The 26,175-nt window shown below is 38.6% G+C and overlaps 1 protein-coding gene across 2 annotated transcripts; it reads right to left on the reverse strand.

Moving 5' to 3' along the window:
- Positions 1-25,941, reverse strand: PHF6 (PHD finger protein 6). Of its 2 annotated transcripts, XM_071442296.1 has the most exons (11): positions 25,741-25,941; positions 20,737-20,916; positions 20,453-20,554; positions 17,306-17,439; positions 16,954-16,997; positions 7,735-7,901; positions 7,414-7,557; positions 6,065-6,169; positions 5,042-5,175; positions 4,271-4,400; positions 1-3,982 (listed from the first exon to the last, which is right to left on the reverse strand). In XM_071442296.1, exons 2-10 carry the CDS (start codon positions 20,872-20,874, stop codon positions 4,271-4,273), a joined length of 1,098 nt encoding a protein of 365 aa, XP_071298397.1. In that variant the 5' UTR covers positions 20,875-20,916; positions 25,741-25,941; the 3' UTR covers positions 1-3,982. The 2 variants fall into 2 exon arrangements, with proteins under 2 accessions (XP_071298397.1, XP_071298399.1); XM_071442298.1 differs by having other exon boundaries at positions 1-4,400; positions 7,735-7,898; positions 25,741-25,930.
- Positions 25,942-26,175: the final 234 nt, after the last annotated feature.

Raw genomic sequence — 26,175 nt, forward strand, 5'->3', positions numbered from 1 at the left:
TGAAATTCATAACTCATTTATTGAATATATATATGCAAGGATACCAATAAAAAGAAACTAATACTGCAAACTACAACTTTGGAAGTAAAGCCAATATAACAGGAACAAAATATACATAACATTGTAGATAGGAATGCATTTACCCTCTTCCATACATTCCTTGTCTTTACACCTAATGTAAATATATGCTAGAGCAAAAGCTGCAAACGTTGGCCTAACCTGAGTGCTTTGACAAGCAACAGCTCTCCAGGATTCATTAAGGGCTGAGATGTCACTGCAGACTAATGGCTGTGCATACATATCCATGTACAGGAGCTGCTTCACCAAGTACATAAATCAAGGGCTGTGTTCTGTTTTTTTTCACCTCCATCACTAATATAGTGGGATCTGACTCTGGTGACATGGAAGAAGAGTTACTAATTGCTATCATGCACTTTCGGTTCTCTTCAGATTAAATTAATCTAATGAAGATTAATTTTCTTGTCAATCTGATTCAGTGTATTAGTATTTTTGGAATGCACTGATTATCACCTGTCAGATAAGTCTGATATTTCAAATAGATTATCACCTCTTCATTTTTCACTCTGTTTTAGCATGAAGTTCTTTTTCCTATAGGCAGGAGTAAGAGGCAAACTCTTCTGCTACACTACATTTTAGGGCCAGATTTGGCAGACTCAAAGCATTCTAGATCAGCACAGCTCTTTGTACCTGAAGCTGAGACTTTGTGGAGTGCAGGTGTGGCTCCTGCTGGAGCCTTATCACAGAACGTGCTGTGGAGCAGCCCGTGCTGCAGGAGCTGCACTGGCACTGAAGCAGCCCTTTCCCCCTGCCCTGGACAGCACAGCCACTGCTCTGGGGGATTGACCTCAGGACTCTGGCATTGCACCAGCTGTGTCCTCAAGAGATCTGAACAGGATCCTTGTGATGCCTGTCCTTCCTTGGCACAGTCCTTCTGGGAACAGCAGAACCACAGATCTGTGAGACCACAGTGAGTTGGGGAGATCTCTTAATGGAGAGGTGCTGGGGAGAAACCTCCCTTCTCAGAGGGTTCCAGGCATCTTAAACAGCACACAATCCTCTTGTGAGCAAAAGAAATGCCCAAAGGCAAAAAGTAACAATAATAAAATAAAATTTAAAAAATTAAAGTGAAACCAGTTTTTTAAGACAAGTTTTGTTGAATTCATGACGTTGAATTCTCCGATTGTGAGATGAAAGCAGAAGGTGCCTAGTAAAAAAAAATCTCAGTAACAAATTGACTGTATTAATTTAACTAGCTAATTTAAACATACCTAGTTCACCTATAGAGCACTTTCATTACTTCTAACATTTCTGGGAAGGCAGTAGATGCTCCAGAATAATCTTCAATATATGCTTGCAAAGATTACATTGCTTTACCAAAAAAAAAAAAACAAACCTGCAAACCAAAACAAACCCCCAAAAATTCAGAGAGACTGTCTGAAATTCCAAGCTAAAATACACATAAAAAGACAGTAATGGCAGTATTTTGTTTTTTAAAAAAATGATGTAAATGTTGTATACTATGATACATTGTCATGCTTTTTAAAACTACAATTAAGGACGTAAGAGATGTACAGTAAATACACTGCTGAGGTACATTTCTTCTAAATATTAACACCACGACAGAATTACTCCCCAGCAGGTGATGCTACTTGGGAACATATAAATACAATTTTTACATTGTAAGGCACTTTTACCCAGCATACATGAGTTGAAGTCAGTTATGACAAATTTGAGGCTTGTAAGAAAAGGTTTTTGCTTTTGACTTTGCTTCCATGAATTCTGAATTGATGACAGTTTCACCAGGCCATTTCAGCACTCAGGGGCAACAGGGAAATCAGCCACTTGCTTTTTTGCTACCCGAAGGTAAAGTGCTGTTCTGGTTCTTCAAGGCAAGGAATGGGTTAATTTATCCATAACAGGTGAGTTATTGGACTGAATATTATACTAAGCCACTGACACAATGAATTAGAGCTCAGTCTCAAGTACAGTCAGTATGCTGGCAGATCTACCCCATGCAAACTTAGTTAAATACAGTAGCTGCAAACAAAGTGCCTTTTTTCCATGGGAGGGCCATGTCTGAGGCACAAACTGAAGTAATTTAAATATTGAAGGATGCTATTTTGCATTCTAAAACTGTTCTGAGTGGCTGAAAAATGTTCATGTTCTAGGAGAAACAAAACACCTTGATAGACAATTTCAATAATCGATCTGTCAATTGCAATTCAAGTCACACTTTTAATTTTGAAAGTTACAAATACAAAATAAAAATGAGCAATGGCATCATGTTTAGAGCAGTAACTGAATATTTTCTGTACACAGCAATATTTCTTTCCAAACGGGATTATTCTCCAGGAAAGCAAACAGAATTGATTGAATTCTAACAGGTAAAATGTTAGAAACTCCAATATACAGTAATTGAGTCCCTCAAGACATTAAGGGAATGCATAAGAAGACAAATGACACACGTTAAATCTTTTAAAAATACAAGTAAAAAATGCTACAGAAACTCATGTTACATATGAACCGTTTTTGCAATACCAATCACAGAAGAACTGTAGCAGTTTATAGTCAAATCAGTGTCTTTTGCTTGTTTCTTTCCTTCAAATCCAGAAGTTTTGTTGGGAGTTCAGAGTGAAACAAGTCAAAACCCTAAACAAACAATAAGGTGATGTGGTAGCAACAGACAAACATGTGGACTAGATTCAGCTTTTTGGTTTTATTTAAGTAAGTCTGAGGATGTGCTTTAACAGACCAATTGAAGAAGCCAGTAGCCATTAGAAATGACAAGGTCATTTTTGAAAGCAGTCAGAGGACTGTTCTTTAGGTTTGGTATAGCCTAGATCTGAGCGTTCCCTCAAGGAACATCAAATTCTAGCAAGTAGAATTCCATGATGTGATTGTTGACTTGACAGAGAAAGGAAAAAAAAAATCACTAAAACAATAAGGATGATACGTGAACTTTCCCATATAGTGGTCATATGATTAAAAAATAAATACCAATCTAGCAAAAAAGGTTGCTTCCTCATTCTTCTTACAGAATATGGGACCTTTATGCACATTCTTGACAAAACATGAAGTGTTCCACACAACAGAGAACACCTGAGGTATGGACGTCAGATATGGTGGCTAAATTCCATAGTGAGTTAAGAGTTGTAACTCTCTGAAGTAAAAGAGATTGGGCTGCAAAGTCCAAACATTTGTATAGTAGGGTTTTAATCACACTTGGTGAAGTGTTCTTTGTAAATCAGGACACAGAAAGAGGTGGGTTTTTGGGGAAAGAATGAACTACAGCCCTTTGGCATGAGTTCTAAAGCTCACAGCTCAGAACCAACAGCTGCTCAAGTAAATCTCCCGCAAACAATGCCGGGCGGAATGAGCAATCACAACAGGAACAACCTGAAATGTTCAAGCGTGCTTGGTGTACACAGAGTCCTTTCCTACTGCTGCTGCCCGAGCCAGACCAGCGCGGCTCTGCCATCAACGGCCTCCGGAACTCGTGCAGGAAGAAAATGCAAAATTCACAAAGTACCAGCTCGTTGCCATCAAGGACTTGTCCGTGTTGTTAGTTAAACTAGCTAAGACCTTCCCTCATTGTGTGAATCCACTAAACAACTTACACATTCCAAATCTTAAAGTTTTTATTCAGTCCAGAAATATAGATCTTACTTCATTTCAATGTCTGCCTTAACTTTTGACACTGTACATATTACATATCATTTATATAGTGTTTCATTTTTTTCCAGACACTGCAGACTACAAACTACATAATATTGACATGTAAAACTCTGCCACTTACTGAAGGCTCACACACATGAACGTTTCAGGCAGTTCAATGAAATTTCTAACAGAGTTGGGTAGTAAAAAGTTACTAACCCTTTTCTGATTTTTAGAAAACAATTTAAAAGAATTAGTAGTTATGATGTCTTAGCCATTCCCAGTTCTATAACTCTGTCCCTTGAACCTGTTTAAAAAATGATGAAAACAATAGTAAATTTAAAATCATACAGAAAAGCATTTCACAGCTCTGACATTACATCTACATTTAGCAATAGAAATGAGGGCCTCCCTTCTTACACTGTTACAAAGTCAGCCGGATTTAAAAAACAACAAATCCTCCCCGTTCTTCTACAGTATGCCAATAAAAAGTACTCTGCATACACTAGATTGAAATACTTCACTGCAGTAAACTACATTAATTGACTATTGCGTTTCAGTCTTGGTAACAGATCTGTCAGGAGAACTTCCATACCTAGTTTCCATTGAGCTGCTGCTGAGGAATGTCATTATGGTCAGTGCCTGATTTGCCACGGCTTTTGCTTTCTCTTTCTTCATCCTCTTCATCTCTTTCATCGTTTCCACTATGGTTTTTACAATAGAGTCTGGCACAATAAAAGGAACAGTGAGAATTTACACTGAAAACATCCATCAAAACCTGACTTATCTCTCAATTAGTTTTGAGATGTGCTACAAGTCAGTTGCAAACTCTTAAATCATTCACAGCTTCCAGTCAAGCATCAGTTAAACCGAGAAGGAAAACAAGGGTCAAGGGCAGCCAACAAAACTGTGGCCAATCCCAGTTTGGCAGACCTGCCTCTCTCCCTGCTCGGCGAATGCCCTCTCGTGGGCACAGCAGGCAGCTCAGCTGCAGCCAAGCCACAGCTCTTCAGGAAGGATGCAAAGTTGTGGGGTCCAAAAAGCCCCTGAAGGAAGCTACAAACACATCAATATGGAGGAATCATGACATCAATTTTCTTGATCTAAATTACAGATTATTGGAGAAGGAAAATATAATACAAGTCAAATAATTTTCTCATTTCTCCTATTTACAACAGTACAGAAATTTCAAATTAGCAGAGTAACTGAAATGTTTCGTAAAGTCAACAACTACTTAAATGTACCATTTTAAGCTAAATAATATCCTCTTTTTAAAGAACATATTGACTAGCAGAGTTAGGCAGAAAAAGTGTCATGATATATCTTTACTTTTGTAGCAGATTCAACCAGTTACATAGGTCCTTACTTATAAATTCCTCGTGACATGTTCTCAATGTATTTAGCTTTGTCTTCTACTCCACAGTGGTAATGGTATGTTTTTATGCAGGCTTTGATTTCACACCCAATAGTAGCACCAGGCTGGCTGCAGAGTGTGCATTTCTGTGCAGGGGAAAGAAGAGAACAGCAACATTCAGCATCTCAGTCTTGTGTCTCTTAGTACTCAGTTTAATGTTCATCATATTTATGGCTAACACTTTGGAACACAGTAATTCCCCTGGCAGATCCTCCTTCCAATGAAAAGTTAATCAAAGACATGGTAAACCAGAAACTGTAAGATACCAACCCACAAAAACATGAATATTAGGATTTACCTGTCTGTTGCACAGAAAATTGCTATGTGATTACAAAACATGTTATTGCACGTCCAAGGCCATTTTATTGCTGCTGAAGTTAGTATGCTAATATATAAATTATATAAATTATTTTTTTCAAGGAACAATATTGCTAGTTTTTTATTATCTCTCTTGATCCCCTATAAATTTCTTAGCACTTTAAAAACATCCTGAGTTTTAATAAAATAAAATGTGATGTTTTACCAGCACCCCCATCTCTAAGATCTTAAAATGTTTTCCTACTAAAATACCAAAACAGTTGGAAACACTGGTTTGTTTCCAATTTTAGAGAATATATTCACTGCAAGAACTGCATATTCTCTAATTTTATGTGCAGCTCCACACAGTGTGTTTTTAGTAACACAGGTCCAAAGCTGTTACTCTCTTATAGTTACAGCATGGCTAATATGAATCATATGATTCTGTGATCATAACAGTTATGTACAATTGTCATAAAGAATCCCAAATACCACAAGCCCAAACACCACTAATATTATGGTGATTCCTATCTGGCTGCACTTCCCACAAGTAACAATATATTTTAATTTTGTGTTTAGAAAAAGATGGAAAAGATTGCTCCGTAAAAGGAAGGAGGCAGAGCTATACAGACCTTAGCAGAATCACTAACACATTCACTACATTCTGTGGGTACATACCATTCTTTTTCCTCTCTTGATTTCTTGAAGTACAGTTTTGATATCAAAATCACCAAATTCTGCCCTTGAAGTTGTTGTTAGCTGGACAGTGCCAGAAGAGAACAACTGTAAAACAAGCAAGTCAAAGTAATGTCAGGTCCCAAGATGTTGGATGAACATCCTTCTTCAAGATGAACAAACCAAGATGCTTGGAAATTTTTTTTACAGGAATAACTGAGCACTGAACATCCTGTTTTGTGATCTCAGACAAGATGTGCTTTACCAACAAACTAGGAAAAACCCTATGCTGAGCAATTAAAGCATTCCTTCTGATCCCCACCTGACTGCTTTAATTAGAGTTGTTGTTGCCTTGGAGAAATTTCTTTTAAAAGACAGAGGAGTAGACGAGAAGTAATGATAGGATGAAAATATAAAGTAGCAAATGGAAAATATTATCAATTGCACACTCAACGTTTTAGGAATATTCCATTTCCTTCCCTGTGACATATATATATGTAATTCAGGTTCAACCCTTATATCAATACAGCTGTGAAGTCCTGAGGGATGAAAATGGAGAACAGAATACCATCCCTTCCACCATCATCCTGGTGTATTCAGCTTTAACTGCCTTAAAACTGAAGTTCAGGTAGACAAAGTAACAAAGAGCTTTGCTAATGTAAGACTCTGGCACACAGCAGCTCTCTCTCTGTTTAGTGAGACTGGGTACAGAGAGTCAATGAGTAACTCCACAGATTGCCTGGACTATTTATTCATTTTGAGGTACAATGTGAACCAGTGAATTTTGTTACCCAAAGCTCCACCTCACTCATGGCACTGTCTGCTCATGTTCTTTGCAATGAGATCCCGTTCAGGCTGACAGTTCCACAAATGTGATCATCTAAAGGCAAGATGGAGCTTCCTGGAACTTCCATATCTCACCTCTACTTAACTCAAACAGCCTGAATCCACAGGTCAGAAAATGAACAAAGTTCATGGATTCTTCTCAGATTGAAGTCCCTGAACGCCTGCAAAGTTGTTTTATTCTTGGAAAGGATTCTTTTAGTTAAAACTGTTTTCTGTTTTCCTTTTTAAAAACTTCATATGCATTTAGACACTAAGGGAGCATTTTTAATAAGCTAAAGCATCTCCCTGAGCTAATTCCATCTCTTAGCATGAAGCCAACTTTTATTCATATTGCCTGCAGTGAAAATAAATGAATTGCTCACTTTGCAACACTTCAGTGCTTAAGATCATCAACATCCAGACAATACTCAGCATAATTACATGTGAGGGTACTGTATTAAAATCCAAAATAGCAATTCAGACAAAATTCACAGAACAGACTGGTTAACAACAATACTGTTACTCACCATGCACTTATAGTGTGCTGCAGCCTTTTTGGCATTAAATATATGAAGCTTTCCTCTAGCTTCATTTTCTTCTTCACCTGCATGACAGAATCCACATTTAGGTTTTGTATCACTGGGGCTGCTTCTGTGGGGAGACCTGTCTCTCTGAAAGAAAAACATTTTACTAAAATATACTGCTGGGATACAAATAAGGTTGCAATTTTAAAAGCCTGTGGCCACCAGCTGGAGGCTCAGACAAATGCAAATTTTCACAAAACTTATATTTCAGAGAAGAAATATGCAATTCTGTCTTCTAAGAAGTTTAGCATATTTACTGCTTACATAGGAACTGCTTTCTATTTCATCTGTGCCATGTGAGGACGTAGATCTAGTGTCTTCTGACTGCCCTTTTAAATTTGTTTTTCTTGGCTTTCCCTTACGACCCCTCCTTTTTCCTTTGGGAGGTGAAGGCTCCAATTCGTGTTCATTGATATTGTCTTCTAAATCTGCTTTAGAAGTCAGAAAACATCATTAAATAAGATTCTCCACAATTTTATAAAAAGTAAACTAAGAGAAAACCCCAAACCAAAACCAACCCACAACCCACCAACACCAGACAAGAAAAACCACAACTTGTATTTTCCAAATTTTAGTCAGAAATAAAAATAGCACCTTTTCCCCATTTATTACAAACATGCAACTGCAGATTCTGAAAACATTACTTCTTATATGTCATACAGCTTTGCATCTTTAAAACATAAGAAGGTTTAGTGTTTCTTACAACTTCTACTTTCAGACCCAAAATGTGTCCTCAGACACACATCTTCACCTTCACTGAAAAAAACATCCATTTAATCTACACTGAAACTGGAAAGTGTTTTCACACATGAAATATGCTGATAATTTGTTATTTTAAGATGCATAACTCCAATGTAAATTGCCCTTGATAGTATGCCAGTGTACCCAATAATACCTCTCTCCTTGCTTTAATAATTGATGCCTGTTGACTTAAGAAAAAAATTCATCCATTGGGTTATAACATCAACCTTTAAAACTGAAAAGTATTTTGCCTTCAGTGAAACAAATCTACAATTTTATGTCATTACAGATTATTTTTAGATCTGCAGCTAAAACCAGCCTCCAGTTCAGAGGAAATCATCCCCACTGACAACATCCCATATCAAGTATTACAGACTATTAGGAACATAAGAACACATTTTTTAATACAGACATGCCAAATAGGCCTGGCAAGTTCCTTTGCAAATGCCAGCTGAGCTGTGAATGCTGCACAGAGCTGAGCCCAGCCTTTGGGCACACTGGCCTTTGCACAACTCAGTTCTAGAGAAGATACAGATCAATTCTACAAGATTGAGATTGCCTCCAATAAGATCTAGTTAAATTGTATCTGATAATTACATCTAACAACCAGCTCTATTCAGTCACTAACAACTTTCCTACTCACAGAACCACCCTCCTTTTTTTCCTTTTTAATCTGTAGCACCCACCCCTGCTTGAACCACAAACAAATTTCAGACTTGTTTAAAGAACATGCACAGACCCTGCTGAAGGACTTTTATTCTCAAAACCCTGACCACAAACATCAGTATGAGCCCCCAGAAAGAAGGAATGGTAATGAGAAGACCTGGAACATTCACTTGATGATATTGCCATGTTGGTTTAGTGTCCAGATAGGACATCTTAGCTGGAGACTGAATGCTTCCTTGCCAGCACTCCTCTTTCTTACCTATTATCACATAGAACTCAGATCACATTTTTCTCTTGTGATAACAGAGACCCAACTGCACAAAACTTGAAGTCCAAGTGCTGAACAGATTCCACAGCCACCAAGTGAGAGCAGAAGACAAGTGAAGCCCTGGCCCAGCCTGGCACACAAGGACATCCTGCTCAGCTCCATCCATTGTATCTGTCACTAATCCCTAAGGAAAGCTACAGCTTCTGCTCAGTTATTAAGGAAGGACAGAAAACTCATCCAAATGCATCACAACAGTTATATTGAAATTTATACTGATCTGCAAATTATTTTGGTTTAAACTTACAGATTATTCAGCTATATACAGATTTGCCCAAGTTGCTAGGACACATCAGTCTGTCTACAACATCCCTATACTTTAATATATAAACTACTCTTTTCTAATCACATGTGTAAAGCACCATTTATTTTACTCTGAAAAAAATCTAAATACATGATGACACAGACGATGTAATGAAACAATACAGTTTACATTTTCTTCTCAGTATTTTCTATCCAACATTATTTTCCATTTGTCACCACTTGCTAAATTCCCCAAGCAAGATTATGCAATTTAGATATTGACCTCTTGGACTGCATATAGCAAATTTTATTGCAATCTGAAAACTTCTTTCAAAAAGAATTATCTTTTCATCTTGTTTATCACATGACCTCTCCACTGATTATTCAAAGAAATTTGTGAATATTTGTCTCTATTTTTACATTTACAGAAATCATAGATGGTTATTCTAGAAAAACAGTCTTACAAAAATGTGACTATTGAATCCATGACCCTTTAAATGACATCAGTAAGAAGTTAAAAATATTCCTTCCAAAATAATTCAGTGGACTTCCCTACTATTTCATGGAACAAAACGTAGTCCATTCACTGCCATTCTTTATCTTTTCCAAAGCTCCTTGTCAATTTTGTCAGCCAAAATGCTTTCCACCTCAGTCCACCCTTATTTTCTACAATAACATTAAAGTATGTCCTGAACTCTTTACAGTCCCACTTTAAAAATCGGAGAGTGAGTTATAATTGCTAAAAACCAAGCACACCTTATGAAAACAAATTTCTTAGAAGAAGCGTCAATCTCCTAAGAGAATAAGTTCTGAAGTGCTATTTTTTAGTCTATCATTATTAGCATATTTAAGATTTGAAGAGTAAAAATGCTGTATTTTTAAAAGATAGTTTCAGTGTAAGATAAAAAAACATGAAGAATGCACAGCTTTCTTTAAAGGAGAACCCCTCTTCTGTGCTCAAAACTACAACTTCCAGAGAAGGTCAGACATGAAAACCCAGATGCTACATGACACCCCTTCACTAAAACACAATTCCTTGAAGATTTACATCTCCTACTTCAAGTGATGTGGACCTAGAGAGTAACAGCACCAAGATGTGAGGATGTGCTCTGCCACATCTGTCCTCCAAGCCTGATACCTCAAACATTAAAGCTCCTCTCGTTTTTACAGCACCCTGAACCCACAGAACAGAACAGGGGCACTGGAACCAGTGTCAAACACATCTGCCCTGCATGGTCTTCATGTTTAATTCACAGCTTGGTGGGTGCCCTATCCCTCCCCTCAGGCCCACTGCCAGCTTACCCTGTGTCCCTGGCATCTGATGGTTGGGTGTTTCCAACTTCTCATGTCAGCTTGAACTAAGGAAAACACAAAAAGTTGTTCAACTCCTCCCTGACCAGGTGATGTTTTATCATGGATATCACCCATCCTCTGAATCCCCTGAGATTCCCTAGAATCCCTAGAATTCCCTTTTCTACTACCCCCCATCCCATATCCCATTACTGCATTGATTTTTAAAATTAGGACAATTTTCTCAGTGTAACTTTATCTAAAGTGTTCCAAGGAGGTTTCTATGAGCTTCCCTCAGAAGTCCCTAAATGCTAGATCTGAAAAGAGCCCAATACACGACCTGAGAAAGGAGGGGGTAAGAGTAGGAATCAAGAAGAAACAATCTACATTTTAAAAAGCACCTAGGAATAGGATATTGTAAATTCAGATGAGTAGCAACAAGCCTCTAATTTGCATTTTAGAAATCCATGAGCAGTACAAAGTACCAGAGAAGGAACCCCGGCAAAATGCTCTATTACATCAACTGTTAACAGGGAGATTCGGCTTCAGAGAGAAATCTAAAAATTCTCCTTTGATCATGACTAGAAGGAAAAAGGATCAAGATGTTTTGCTGTTTAAAATAAGGCTTGGCAGAGAAGAGGTTGAGAAATCACTGATCCATACTGCATCAGCTTGAAAGACACATGGAACCCCTTTCCAAAAGCCAGGTTAAAGCAAAGGAATAAAGAATTAAGTGATTTAAAGGTTGTGAAAGAACATGTAAAAAGAGGATGTGTACAATAAATATGGCTCTATTTACATCCTACAGTACCTTAACCAACAGAATAAGAGAGCCAGAAACAAAGCAGGCTGATTTTGTATGAGGAGGATAAAAGCTAAAACTACTGGCAAAATATATTTGCAAGTAGAACTGGACATGAAAAGAAGCCAAAGCATAGAATGTTGAAGGGGCTGAGACATGCTGCTATATAAATCTGAAATCCCACATATGCAGGTAAAGTTTTACAGTGCATTTGGGATAAAAGAGAAATTAAAAATTCAAGGAACAAAATCAATCTTACTAGATTTTTACAAGAGAAATGGAATATAGCAGAAAAAGAAGAGTACTTCAGCATGCTAGAGTAAAATCTCATTAAACTATGGTTGAAACCAAATAAACCATATGAGCCAACATCATTGTTTTAAATTGGAAAGAAACATCAAAAAAAAACCCCAAAAGAGCCTTACTGGCCCCATAGTTAATACTAAAAATGTGCATGCATCTATAAGCAATAATAAGGAACAGGGATTTGCATAAACCCCCTTGCAAACAAATACAAAATCAGGTAAACTAATCATGAAATAATGGTAGTTTTTATTAGCAGATGATGTGAAATTAACGACCAAAATGCTGAATATATTTTTTGCGTTATCTTTTTCAATGTAAAAAGAATAAGTTACATTAAACACATTTAAATTAAAGTAAGAACTGAGAGGAAAAAATTAAGTTACCCCTTAAGTCCTGCCACTAATATGTTTTCCAAAAGCCTCAGACACTTGAAGGAACTGATGACTCTCGTCCAGAAGTTATTTGTTATGAGGTATTTGAGATTATTTATTTAAGTAGATTTAACATAGAAAAACAATAAAATAGTTCTTACTATTTTATTATTAAATATAATAATAAAATTTAAATTTTATTTAAATACACACAATTTAAATGCATTTTCAAGCAAAGAAACACTGGCAAAGACTGAAGAGAGATGATGCACTTGGCTTATTTGCACAATCACAGAGCTCATGTGCCCTGGTCTGATGAATTTGTTGAGCAGCCCAAGCCTCTCTGTGTAACACCTTTCCTAGATGGGAGGGAGAATCAGAACACCACAGGACAGCTCCTCAGACAGGACAAACCCTTCACCACATGACTTCTACATTTTTCCTTCTCCATTAGCCCTGTGGTTTTCCATAAGAAAACCTTGGAGTTTCTGCACAAACCCTCATTAGTCTATAATGGGACACTGCTAATTCCTGCCTGGACCAAGTGCTCCTGTGGGAACACCAGGTACACATCTGATGCCACACCCAGAGCATTCTCCAGGAGACAGAAGCAGGCAGGCTGAGTCAGCAGAGCCTGGGAAGACTTTCTCACCATCAAAATCCAAAGGACCCCAAAGCGCAACATTACAGAACCATTTACACCTGACTGTTACTGCAAACAACCTGGGCCACAGAAAATGCAACAGAGAACAAACACTGCTCAAAGAATCCAAAGATGAATCAGAATGTTACCTAACTGGAATGCCAAGAAGTTGCAGATGTTTTTCCTGCCTGGTTTTCACAGCACTTTGGGAAAGTATTCAGTGCACTACAGACTGCAGTGTCCCTAAGTAGGTCTCAGAGAAATATCCTGATTCAGATTCCTGACTCAACTTACTGAGCAGTGTGAGAAGCACAGATTCCATGTCTGATCTTCAGACTGGCATGAAAAGGATGCTAAGACAGGGAATGTCCTTATTTCCACTGTGGAAACAGAATTCCCTGAGGCTTTGAGCACAGCTAGAACAGAAATTATAGACATTTTATTTTCTGATCCCACAGTTCTCAAGCATCTGCTTTAAACATTAACAGGAGAAGTCACACAGCTCTTTGTTAGTCTTTGTCTTACCACTGTGTAACAGATGAAATGACATTCTTATCTTAGTTTATATGAAACTATTCCTCATCAGCTGAATTTGTTTTAAATTCAACACATCAGCCAGGGCAGCCTCACCTGCAGGGAACTGAGAGAGGCCAGTTTATTCATTTTTCAACAATTATTTCCAGTACATTGGAATAAATTCCAACAAACAGCTCCAAAACATGAGTTCAACAATACTTCATTCTTCAAAAAGAATAAATGCAATTGTATCAAACTGAACAGTAATTCAGCTAATGGTTAGCTGTGATCATTTGAAAGCACTGGCACCAATTCCTGTAACCTATTAGGTACTGAAAACTTAGCCTGCCTAAGATTATGAATGAAGCTGGTACCTGAAATTCAGTTATTTTGCTAAATTTGTAGCCAGCAAGGCAAAAACCTAGATGTCCTTTTTCCATTTAATGGAAACAAAGCACAGAAAAATCATTCTGAACTACACAAAGGAAATATAGGAGAAATACAATTTTCCTATTCTATGTCACCTAAATACCAGGCCATATAGATAAATTAGACAAACCCAACAATCTGAAGAAACAGATAATGAATTTAAGAGCACAGTACTCTGCTGCCATGCTTCACATTTTCATATTCAAAGAAAGCAGAAGGTAGTTCAAGTCCTGTCATTTGAACAAAAATTAATTCCCATCACTCATTAGTTTTGTCTTGATGAGTAGATACCAAGTCTGATGAATCCTCACACCATCTGAATTTTATAGCAGCAATAAAAAACATCTATGAGGTCCTTTTTATTAAGTCTTAGCAGATAACTTAATCCCAACATAGGTCCTTCAACATTACTTCCATGCAGCCTCAAGAGATTTTCTTTAACTGTTATTAAGTGTTTAACACACAGTCTTTTTAAGCTAGAACTTCTAACAGAAGTGCCTGAGCTGGATCTCAGACTTGGGCAAGTATGCCCCCAGAAGCATCCATTTTCTAGGGAAGGGAAGGAAAAATCTGTTATGCAGCAGTGCTGCCTACAGAAAATAAACTGTTCTGGACAAACCAAACAATCCTAAAAACTCTTTGAACATCTACTAACAAGTAACAGAATAAAAATACTTGGACTGGAACAATTAAATCTGGATTCAAAGAACCAAGATAAGAACCCACAGATGTTCTAAACTGACCAAGAAAAAAACAAACCTGCAACAAATGAATAATAATAAAAAATCCCCAGTCAAAAAGCAACCCAGAGGAAGAGCAGTTAAGTTTCCATTAAAAAGGACTGATGGTTCCAGCACCTCACACTGGGTGACAGAACCACAGATAAGCTTTAACTGTTCTGTTAGGAAAACACTGCTAAGCAAAGATTAATGAAAATGAAACTAAAACAAGATAAAAAAGCCACTGTGGTAACATCTAGCTTCCCTGCCTTGTCTAGTCACTCTCCTCTGCAAAGTCCGTTATCTGGTTTCACACACCACCATTCTTTCACATTTAAATGCCTCCTTGACATTCACATTTTCATCAAGAAACAAACAAAATACAAATATAAAGCTAAATCTCACCATCCAACACCTTCCAGTTGTCATTTCACTTAGCAAACTTCAGCAATTAAGTATTAAGGAAGAAAACCTCCCAAGTCCACCCTGAAACTCTGAAAACCACTCTAATTTCTGTCTGCTGAAGTTAACCAGTGTTCAATGTAGCAAAATACCATTGCTATGGAAATCACTTAAGAGCATTGTATCAGGCATATGCAATATGTATTTCTACTTCCTTTGATTTAGAGGAGGTCTATCACAAAAGAGCCCCAGCTCCTGGCGTTACCAAATCCACAACTGTAAGTAATAAATTACTTTATGGGTAAAGTTTCCAAAACTGTATGGAATAAAAAGAAAACATATTCTTTGGGAAAGAGCACTGGGTGGAATTTCAGTGAAGTATTAAATAAAGAACTGAAAACAGGAATGTGAAGTTTAGCTACATATAGTTCTAGAAGTGCAAAGCTATTTCTAGAAGTGTGAAGCATGACAGAAGTAAATATTTCAAACAAAAAAATGCGTGCAAAGTGCAAAATAATGTAATATCATCAGGTTGTTTGGCCTCAGCTGTTCTGAGTGACATTGAGGGTAGGAAAGAAGAAATACACAATGTAAGAGACTCTTGCTATGAGTCCAGATTAGTATTTTAATAAACTACTATCATCAACATTTAGTTAAAAAAACTCACAAATTTTTCCCAATATATCTATATAAAATTTAAAAGTTTTTGGTGCTAGAAAATGACACTGTAAAATTGGAAATAATGGTTCCCGAAAACTCTTAAAGAAAAGCACAAGTTCAGATCCTGCAAGGAATCCCAAGCAGAAAAAGTAATTAATTGGTTTTGAGCTCCATGCAGAATTGGAGGCATTTTTAAACACATGTCAAACACTGAGACATTTGTGAGCAAGTATAAAAGATTATTTTAAAATATCAGTTAAAAAGATTAATCTCTCTGACTCAAAATGTCTTTAACATTCTGTGCCTGCTAACACACAAAGCAACCCCAAACAAACACAAGATAACGTGGCCTCTTCTCTTTGGGGAACTAATTATAACATAGATATTGTTTTTATTGTTTAAACCCAGTAAGAGTAAAGTTAGAGTTTTATATATAGGCACACAAGACAAAATAGAGTAAAAAAAAGAAATCAATTTTCTTTGGTATTTTCTGCTGCCTTCAGAATCTTTCTGAACATTGAAATAACATCCAAACCTTTGCCATTAATAAGTCTACTACCTGTAGCATAAAAAGCAATACATTATCTTAAAAATACACTTGGCATAGAGACTGAAGGAATTTATGAAGTTTGATTTTCACTAAACAGTTGCATACTCCTCATTAGTTAAATCTGAGGACATTTCAGTTGAAAACAATGCAAGAAGTAAACTACCAACTCTCTGCTTACCCAAATTCAGATACAGAAAAAAAGAAAAATACTTCATAAAAACACAACAGCACAAGTAGTTTGGAATTTTAACAGACCACACAATATATCTACACTTGTGGCATTTCACTATTCTTTTCTGCAAAGCTTTAGTGGATGGATCCATAAAATTTTTTTTTAAAATAATATGATTCAGAAACTTATCTGTAAGTGAACTCATCACAATCCTTTTCATTTACTATTGGGTGTTTCTTTTTTCAAGAGTTAAACTCTATTAACTAGTAAAAAAAATAATGAATATTTAGGAACATTAGCAAAAATCAGCTGTTACCTGACAAAATATTTCAGATGTTAATATTGTGAATACTTAACTACAAATATAAGCCAGCTTCTTCCAAGAAGGGAAAGTATAACTTCTACCCAAACTTTGGTTTTATGGAGCATCATATCTTTTGAACATCCTAAAATTTATGGTTGGGGTTTTTTCCCACCTCAGTCAAGAAGTTTTAGAGAAAATACAGAAATCAGATGGACTTTCAAACTCATTGTTTTTCAAAAATATGTAGTTCTAATTTTTACTGAAAACATTTATATTCTCCAGAAAAATTAAATTTAACCAAGTATCTTTCTACAATGGGAAAAATTTATATTGAATAATTTTACCTTCAGAGTTATGCGTAGTTTTCTTGTGTTTTCGACATAAAATCCTATAAACAAAGTAGTTGAAAACTGTCAAGTCAGTCACGAATCACAGATTATTTACTCATCTTTTAAATTTAAATGCCAGTACATTTTTCTCCCACTTATAAGACTCACTGATACACAAATCTTGCAGTGAAAATATGCTTTTCTAGCACATCACTATTTTGAATGCCACAATCATAATCAGAATTTTTTGCAACAGTTTTGTTTAGATTCCAAAGTGGGGTTTTCTTTTGCTTTGTTGTTTGTTTTTTTAAACAAAGAATGTAAAATACAAATTAAAAAAGAAACATAACAAATAAATAATAGTTACATGTAAATGCCTTGTGAAGGTTTCTCTCTTATCTGAGCTTTATCATGCAAAGCACAGTAGTAGTGATATGTCTTGTGACACGTTTTCACATCACAGCCAATGGTCGCTCCAGGACAGTGGCACAAAGAGCACATCTGGAAAGGAAAAGAAAGAAATACTAAACCAAAAGTAACATGAATTGTGCTGAGCTCAAAAAGAATATATTTACCACTCCTAGTGACAAAAAAAAAATGGATTTATGCGCTTGGTATTACTCTTCCTGATCTCAGGTGTTTTGCATAATTTATTTTAAAATTAAGAAATTTGTTACAAGCGTGCACCAGTGCAATAACCATCAGATGCATTATCAACTCAACCACCATCATCAGCTCAATGAAGAAAATAAGTAATTTATTTTTGTGGAATGTATCTGATAAAAGTGACACAACTGTTCACCTGAATATCCCTTTCACAAGGACAGTCTGTACCGACCATTTCAGAAAAGTTAAAATCATAATGATACATGTTTAATTCTGAATTATATTATAAAGGCAAGAGGGGGAAAATGACACCTATTTGAGAATGAATCCTGCAGTCAGAAATACTGATAACCTGCAAATTTACCTCAGCATCAGCAGCTAACTTTACTTTTTTTTCTACAGTTATGTCCTAAAGTCCTTTCCAAAACACTGAATTTAGTGAAATATTTGGTAAGCACAATTAATTTATTTCAACTAAACTAAATTTTGCTCTTTGTACTTCTATTGCAAAAAAGATTAAAAGTGAGGCTGTTGCTTTACTCTTCTTTCTCATTAATTAATTCTTCCTGTATCAGATACATAGATAACAGCAGCTATCTAAATTAGCCTTCTAAATTGCTCATGGTCCTTCTTATACTGTGGTAGGAAAGGAAGTAATTGACAGTATCACAAAATTTTTGTCTTTGTTGTTCTCTACTGACTCAATATTCCCCAGAATCTCAGGATTTCCCATTGAACTCCCCTCCCAAGACAACTGGAGCTTGTTCTTTGTATCCTGCATATTGCCAACACCCCCAAAAGGTTACAATCAATTCCAAATCTAAGTATGCAATGTAGAATATTCCTTACATATATATCTATATCTATATCTCCCTCTATCTCTGTGGATACATTTTTTTCTCCCCTGCACTCATTTAGTCAAGTTCTCCTTGCACTCTCAAATATGCCAAAAAAATATACCACCAAAGTTACCAAATATACCACCAGCCTGTTTTTCAATTTTAACGGAGTCAACTGAACAGTAAAAATGTCAAAGCCTTGGATCATCTCCATTTACTCCTCTGCAAGCTCTGAAATGGTACAGTTATATACTGTTGCCTAGTTGTTATCTAATTTTTATGGGCATTTTATCTCATAAATCTGTTATCCATTATGGTTTTATATATAATAATTGCTGATCAAAGTCCTTTAGAAAAGCCTAGGCTTTTATATCCAGCCAATCAAGTTTAGTCAGATCCTCAGTTTTTTTGAAATCCAGAAATGACTGAAAGAAAACTTTGTTTTTATTAACACCATGATGTGTCTGTAAAACAGGGCACACACATTTTATCCACGTTTTTAGTAAGTAATAAAATGCTTATTCCATTGGTGCATGCCTGCTGTCCAAATGGTCACTAACTCAAGTTATGTTAGTATATAAGAAGCTGCAAAATAGGTATGTTCTTCAAAAAAAAGCATAAACCTTTCTATTCACAGATACTAGAAATAACACAGATAATTTAAATAATTAAGATATCAGTGACTTGTTCTTCCAAATATTTAGACTTCATAAGCTTTTGTGCCTGGCCTACCAAGGTCTGAACCTAGCAGCTTTTCTCAGACAGATCAATTACCATCAGAAAGTCTCTACATTCTGTCACTGTCCCTCTGGTAATGAGGTCCCCACTGTCAGAGCCCTCCTGGCCAGCAGCACCTCCTGGGGGAGCACAAACTGAGCCCAAGCCATCAAGAAATTCACCTAACCCAGTGCTCTGGGGGTTTTTGCTGAATGTGCTCCCCCAGAATGGACCAGGCAAGCAGACCTGAGAGAAGGGATTTGTGCTAATGATAAACCTTTACCTTTAAACTTCCCACATGCCAGTGGAGAAAGACAAATTCCTCCAGAAAGTGATTCAGAGCTGCAGCTCTCTGCCAACCACAGAGACAGGCACCTAAGTTAAGATCTAAAATTATCTTGTATGTTTTCTCCAAAGAGGAGCCAACTCAGGACTATGAATCCATTAGACTGACCAGATCCAGGTTTTCTACAAAAACCTGAACAAAGTGCCTGGTACACACAGCTGGTGAGCCAAGAATGGAGCCATTGCAATAGAAGAAACATAAAGAGATTCAGAAGCAGAAAGAGAAACCACCAAAGACATAAAAAGAAAAAACCTTTAAAAACCTTTAAGACACACAAGAATCAAGAAGTCTCTTTATGATCATTAGTTTCATTTACTACCATGATCTTTGGAAAGTCCTGATCACAACATGAATGACCTGTGAACAGTTATTTCAGTTAATTAGAGCAAATGAAGTTCCCTAGATGGGAAAAGATTCAAATGAAACAGTGGATGAAATAGTAGACTATTATTCTAAAATTGTAGTTCTACAGTACTTTGGACTTCCATAGAGTGCTTTAAATAACCAAGCTGAAAGGTTTTAATGTGAGGAGTGAACTGATTGTCTGGTAAAATTATTTTAAGAAGAGCCTCACTCATTTCCCCAAATTGGAAAAATATTAGTTCTAAATAAATAATAATTTTAAAATTCCTTATGAATTTTTGAATTTTTAATTCCAGGAATTAAAAAAAAGTCACTGCTGTGCAACCTCTTTAATTTTTTAGAGCTGCAATGACAGCTGTACCCACATACCTCATAAACCCTCTACATTCACAGCATTATTTTTTAAATCAATATAAAAGGAGCAAAAGGTGTATTTGGTAGTTAAAACTAGATTTTGCCAGTAAATTCGTGTACTGGTAAAGGCACAATAACACCCTTCCCAGGAGCCTAAAATGTGGATTTCTTTCAGAAATCTAACAGAAAATATTAAATAGATTAAATACACCGAACAACTTCCTTGCAAACTTTATGGAGGGTATGAAAAAACTGTCTTTCATTTTCAAGAGCCAAAATAGGGACTTACCAGTTTTGTGCCTCTCTTTATTTCTTTCTGAATATCTTCAATGGAGAATCCACCAAGACTCTCATTATCAGTGTGTGAAGAAACCAGTGCGGATGAGAACAGCTAAAATTGCAAAGACAAAACCTGTATTTTAATTTTTAAGGGCATAAGTGATAGAGAAATTCATAGATACGAAACCCACCAAGTTGCAGTGGTTAATCACGTGTGCCAATTCCAATCTGGGTGTTTTTTCCAGGTGTTTGCAGCGTTTTCCCGGCTCCATCCCGTTATTCCCGGTCACTCACCATACACTTGTGATGTGCCGCCACCTTCTGGTTCTCCGACATCAGCAACTGCCCACATTCGTTATCTTTATTCGACCGACAGAACCCACACTTCCTTTGTCTGGAGGAGACTTTCTTCTGTCCGACTGAGCTTGTCATGATTTTAAATGACCTTAGAATGCCACTGCAATCCTCTCAATGCTACAGGGAAAAAGAACTGCAATCAGTACGTAAACATCAACAAAAGGCAAATTAACGTAGCTTCATAAATACAGTATTGGATGCTTGGAAGTGATTTGTCCCTTTTCTTTATGCTACTTCAATATAGCCGAAGAAACAAATGACTGGCAGAGGCAGTATTTGGCCAAATTTTAATGAATTTTTTTCAGCAAGAAAAAGTAGTTTCTTTACGCAAGTAAGTTTGAGAATTAAAATAAAACTTGGGATGATAATACAAAAGCAGAAAACTAAAAATAAATAAGTAGGAAATACAACAAGAGAATCATCGGGGGAAAGAAAGTTACTGCAACTCATTTTTATAGTTATTTATTACAGGAAAGGAATTTGTAGAAAAAAAATATATAAATGTACATGCAATGAAATTCATGCTACTGAACTTCTTCAAAAACAGAAGCAAAGAAAAACAGAGTCCAGCGCAGCCTCCTGCACAGTTTTGGCTGTAAAGGCTCACAAAGTCTCAGGGCAGATGAGTAAAGAGTAGAGATGAGACGATAAAATGTTACCACTTTTGGTATCAAGGTATCTTGTGGCTACTCAAACAGCTTTAGGAACAAAACTTTAGACACCTCTGTGAGGTGCTGCACTGGAAACCTCCCCATGACCAACAGCTCGTTTGGCACTACCACACCAGGTATCAGTAAGTGCATGAGAGCTGCTGTTCTCAGCTCAGAAAAGTAACTTAAACTCAGTATGAATCACAAACTTTTCAGGGGCTACCAGCAACACGTTTTAAAATGTAACACTGAGGTCACAGCGCTCAACTCAGGCAGACACAGCTCGTGCAAAAGTGAGAATACTCAATGAGTGCATCAATTTCTTGGCCCAGTATTAAGAAGTTTGTTAAGAAGTTCATTTGCTTCTACATCTACCAAGAAATAAAAAACATCATCTTCTTCAAATAGACTTTCTTAGAGCTTTTAACTTTGGAGATTTGAGCCTCACTATCAGAATTTGCCACGACTGCAATAAAATCCTCCTCAGCCTTTCTCTTCATTTGACTCGGCTAAGTAAGAAAAGCCATCGAAAAGCCACCATAGGGTCTGATATTTGTGTTGGAAAAAAGTGTAAAATCCAGCCATAAAAAAGAGAGCAGAGTTGCAAAACATCTGGACTGGGCTACAATGGCCCAGATCTGCATGAAAATCCACGGCTGCTCTCTGCAATTTGCATGGGCAGAGCCGGTGCTGTCAGATGCTCATAATGCTGGGATCACTCACTCCTCTCAAAGCAACGTCCTCCAGTTTCCATCAGCTCCTGCTGTCAGACCCTCCTGCTTCAAGAGATCTTCACAGACCTCGGAACTGCTGGCCCTGCACCGTTTACTGCAGAACTCCTGCTCTAGAGGTGCCTGTCCTGTCCCCCAGCCTGTGCCCTCCCAACAGCTCCATTTGCTTTCTGCTCTAACTGCGAGCGCTGCCGCACACTCAGAACAAGAATGCAAAGATTTCGGATCTTGCTGATTTGCACAAAAAATGTGCCAATCTGGATAAACCAGTCACACCCTTCTGCGGTGGCAATAGGGAGTACTTAAGTGTTAAAACACAAAAGAATTATTATACAGTATTCTTCTGAAGAAAAAATAAAACAAGACTATTCTGTAATCCCTTCTGAGCAGAAAGAATGGTTCCTGAAGAGACAGACAGATAGATATGTATGTATGTATGTTAAAAAAGAAAAATCTGGGCAATTTTTAAAATTTAAATAATATTTGGGAGCAGAAAAAGACCTACAAAAGACAAGCAGGAAGTAATATCACAAAGATTACTTGTTTCTATCTCACATTCAATAGACCAATATAAATCACACAGGGATGCTTAGAAATATACTAACAAAGTAATGTAAAATGCAAAAGTTCTGGTTTTGTCTAAACAGTGTGCTATATATACATATAATCACTAGAGTCTACCTGTTTAATTTTATGTTCAGATTACATTATTAAAATATTGACACCAACGATACCAGTTATTAAAAGGAAGATCAGGAATTTCCTTGTACACGTGCACAGGTCCTGCTGACTCTCAGCAACAGGAATTACTAATAATACTACTCTTCAATTCAAGCAGCAAGTTTGTATTTTAGAAAATGAAAGTAATATATAGCACACATAAAAAAATTTTAGGTGGCTCTCATCATATTTAATTCATAAGAAAAACAACTTTCCAAGACACAAGATTATAAAGAAGCTTCTCAGAGCTCGCTGCTTTGCACCTCCCAGTGCACCACAGGCACATCACTGCAGCAGCACCCGAACCTGACACAGCCTGACTTCCTCAAGTACTTCTGCAAAATTAGATTTTTTAAGGCTCACAGTGAAGTTAAAAATAATGTCTATCTTTACTCAATACACAAATGTTGATGTTTTAAAAAAAAGCAAATATATGTTTTGAAAACTTCACAATTACAAATAATTTAACACTTGAAAAATAATTCAAAACTCAAACGGGCCAAAAAGGAAATTCACATTCTTTTCACCATCAGATTAAATTATTCTGGAAGCATTTTACAACGGTATCTAAAAGTTTTCTTTCCAAGCCCACATTAGTTGTGGGGTTTTTTTGTTTTGTTTGTTTCACTGGGCATTTACCCTATTTATACATTTTTTCAAGAGTGCTGGAAAAAAGTTTAGCATGAGAAACATCCATGGACATCTCCATAAATTACATTTGCTTTCTCATAAACGTGAGAAGACACTACTCTCAGATCACTTCTCTGTGTCAAAATTCACTTATCCTGTCCATTAAAAACAGAAACAAAACACATTTTCTGAGAAAGATGAACCAAGTAATGCAGCTACAGCCCCACAATTCTGAATCCAAGTACTCAAAATTCTGTTTTCTCCTCTCAAGTTAAATCACCCAGAACAACTTATCTAGTTTGCCAAGTATCAAGCTACGTTTCATTGGAATGAGAAAAAATGCAACTTAAAAACAGCTCAGCATTTTGATTTTCCATGTTTAAAGGCTAACAAATGAGTAAGAACTACAAAAAACAGTGATTACATCTCCCGTTGATAGAATTTTGTTTGTCAGCTTTGTCAGAGTCTCACAGACTGGAACACAAGGAGTGATGTACTATGGAATCACTAGCTGGGAGATTTTCACTGTCTCCACCAAAATGGAACACACATACTACAGACACAAAGATTATTCCATACAGATCAATTTTCCATGGGCTTGATCTAAGAAATGAGAAGTTACATGTACCCCAGAATCACACAAGCAGAAATTCACTCAACCATTCTCCACCAAAAAATTTGGGTTCATTTGCATTCACATTTCTTATGTGCACCAAAGTATTAACTGTGGTGCTTTCCCTCCCAGCATCTTCATTTTATCTTTAAAGCAGCAGGTTTTACACCCTCCTGTAGTTTCTGTGCTGCTCTGCTGAGCCCTAGGCAACAGATTTCCTGATATAAAAGAGCAAGTTCAAGAACTCTCAGGCACGGGATGCCCTCAGTGCATGAGACATTGTTCAGCATCAAAGAATGGAAAGTAACCTGGACTCTAATTTCTGTTTATAGCCCAAACATGTTTCAGGAGCCTGATTATAGGAGTTAAAACCTCACCTGTATTTCCTACAAAGGACAGTCATCTACATGCTGCACGTGTAAAGTTTGTTTTGCTGTGTGACCTGTACGATTCCCAAACTAAATTTCAAAAAATTACGATTTACATTTGTGAAGAAAATTTCAGGCACCTAGGGAGAACCTGTGAGAAGTAAACAAGCTTCAGAAAATGCCACTGCAGATGCTGAAGTGGTTTGGTCTCTCAGGAAGAGCTACAGAAAATATTGGTGCTGATTTTTCCAAGATGCTCACCGGAGATACCAGAGTCACAAGGTTACAAGTGCTTTGCAGTTTCCCGGGTCGGACATCCATTGTTGGGAGATTTATTTTGGAGAAGGGGGAGTGAATAAGAGGAGAGGGGAAGTATCCTGTAGGGTTCTGTGGCTGAGAACCCAAATCACAGGTCCCATAGAAATTTTTATCCAAGAGTTACATTCGCATCCTACAGTCACTATAAAAAGTAGGATGGGAATTTCTCCATGCAACTTTCTTAAAAAAACCCAAAAAGACACCGAAGAGGGGGCAGATACGAGGGGAGAAGGGCAAACCCTCGAACGCCTAAACAATGAGAGCAGAGCAGGTGACTACACCTGACACAGAGAGAGCCCGCGGTCAGGGAGATCTGGCAGCCAGCGCTGAAGGATCTCCAGGAAAGTTTCCATCCTCCCCCGGGGAGCGGGAGATGGGCCGATAGCGGCACCTCCGCCGCCGCCTCCCCGAGGGATGGCCGGGGCCGGGCGGCATCTCCCGGGCAGGATCCGCCCGAGCTCGCCGCGGGGCCCGGCCGGCACCGCCGGGCCCGACCCCTCCCCGGCCGCGGGGCTCCAGGGGGAGCGCGGGGGGACGCGGCAAGGGCGACCCCCTCCCGATTCCGTGGAATTTTGGGGGAAACGAGACCGGGAGACAAGGGGGGGCGGATCCTCGCTGCAAGGAGGGCGCGGGCCGGGGCGGGCGGAGCGAACGGCACCGCCGGCCCGGGGAGGGGGCAGAGGGGCGGTACCGGCACCCGGGGCACCCTGAGGGGATACTGCGGGGTGCCGCGACCCTCGCGGGGCTGCAGGGGCCGGCTGAAGCCCCGGGGGTGGCGGCGGCTGCGGGCGGGCGGGCCCCGGGCCGGGGGCTGCGGGCGGGCCGGGGGCGCCGCGCCTGCCCCTGGAGCGCGGCGCGGCGACGGCGGGGCGGGCAGCAGGCGCTCGGCGGGTCGGTGGTCGGTCACTCACCCGTGCGGCGGGCGGGGTGCGGGCGGAGGAGCCGCTCGGCACGGCCCGTCCCCGCTCGCGGGTCGCTCAGGGCCGCTCGCCCGCCGGGACCGGCGCGTTCATTCGGGGCTCGGGACGCGCCGCCGCCGCCGCCGAGCGCACGCACGCACGCACGCACGAGCGGACGCACGCACGCAGGCACGCACGCACGGCGCGCCTGGGCCGCGGCGGCGCTGCGGGGCGGTGCCCGATTGGCGGGAGCCCGGCGGCCGCCGCTCGCGGCCTCCTCTGCGCACGCGCGACGACGCGCGCGCCTTTCCCGCTGCCCCCGCGGCGTTTCTCCGCGCGGCCGGGAAACGGAAGATGGGGCTGTGTGGGGAACGGCGGCTCTGCGCATGCACGCCCGCCGCCGCCACTTCCCCCGTGAGGTCCCGGCGCGAGCGAGCGTGGCTGGCG

This window comes from Agelaius tricolor, unplaced genomic scaffold (assembly GCF_023055355.1).
Source record: "Agelaius tricolor isolate 1412-34295 unplaced genomic scaffold, bAgeTri1.0.p SCAF_17, whole genome shotgun sequence".
NCBI lineage: Eukaryota > Metazoa > Chordata > Aves > Passeriformes > Icteridae > Agelaius > Agelaius tricolor.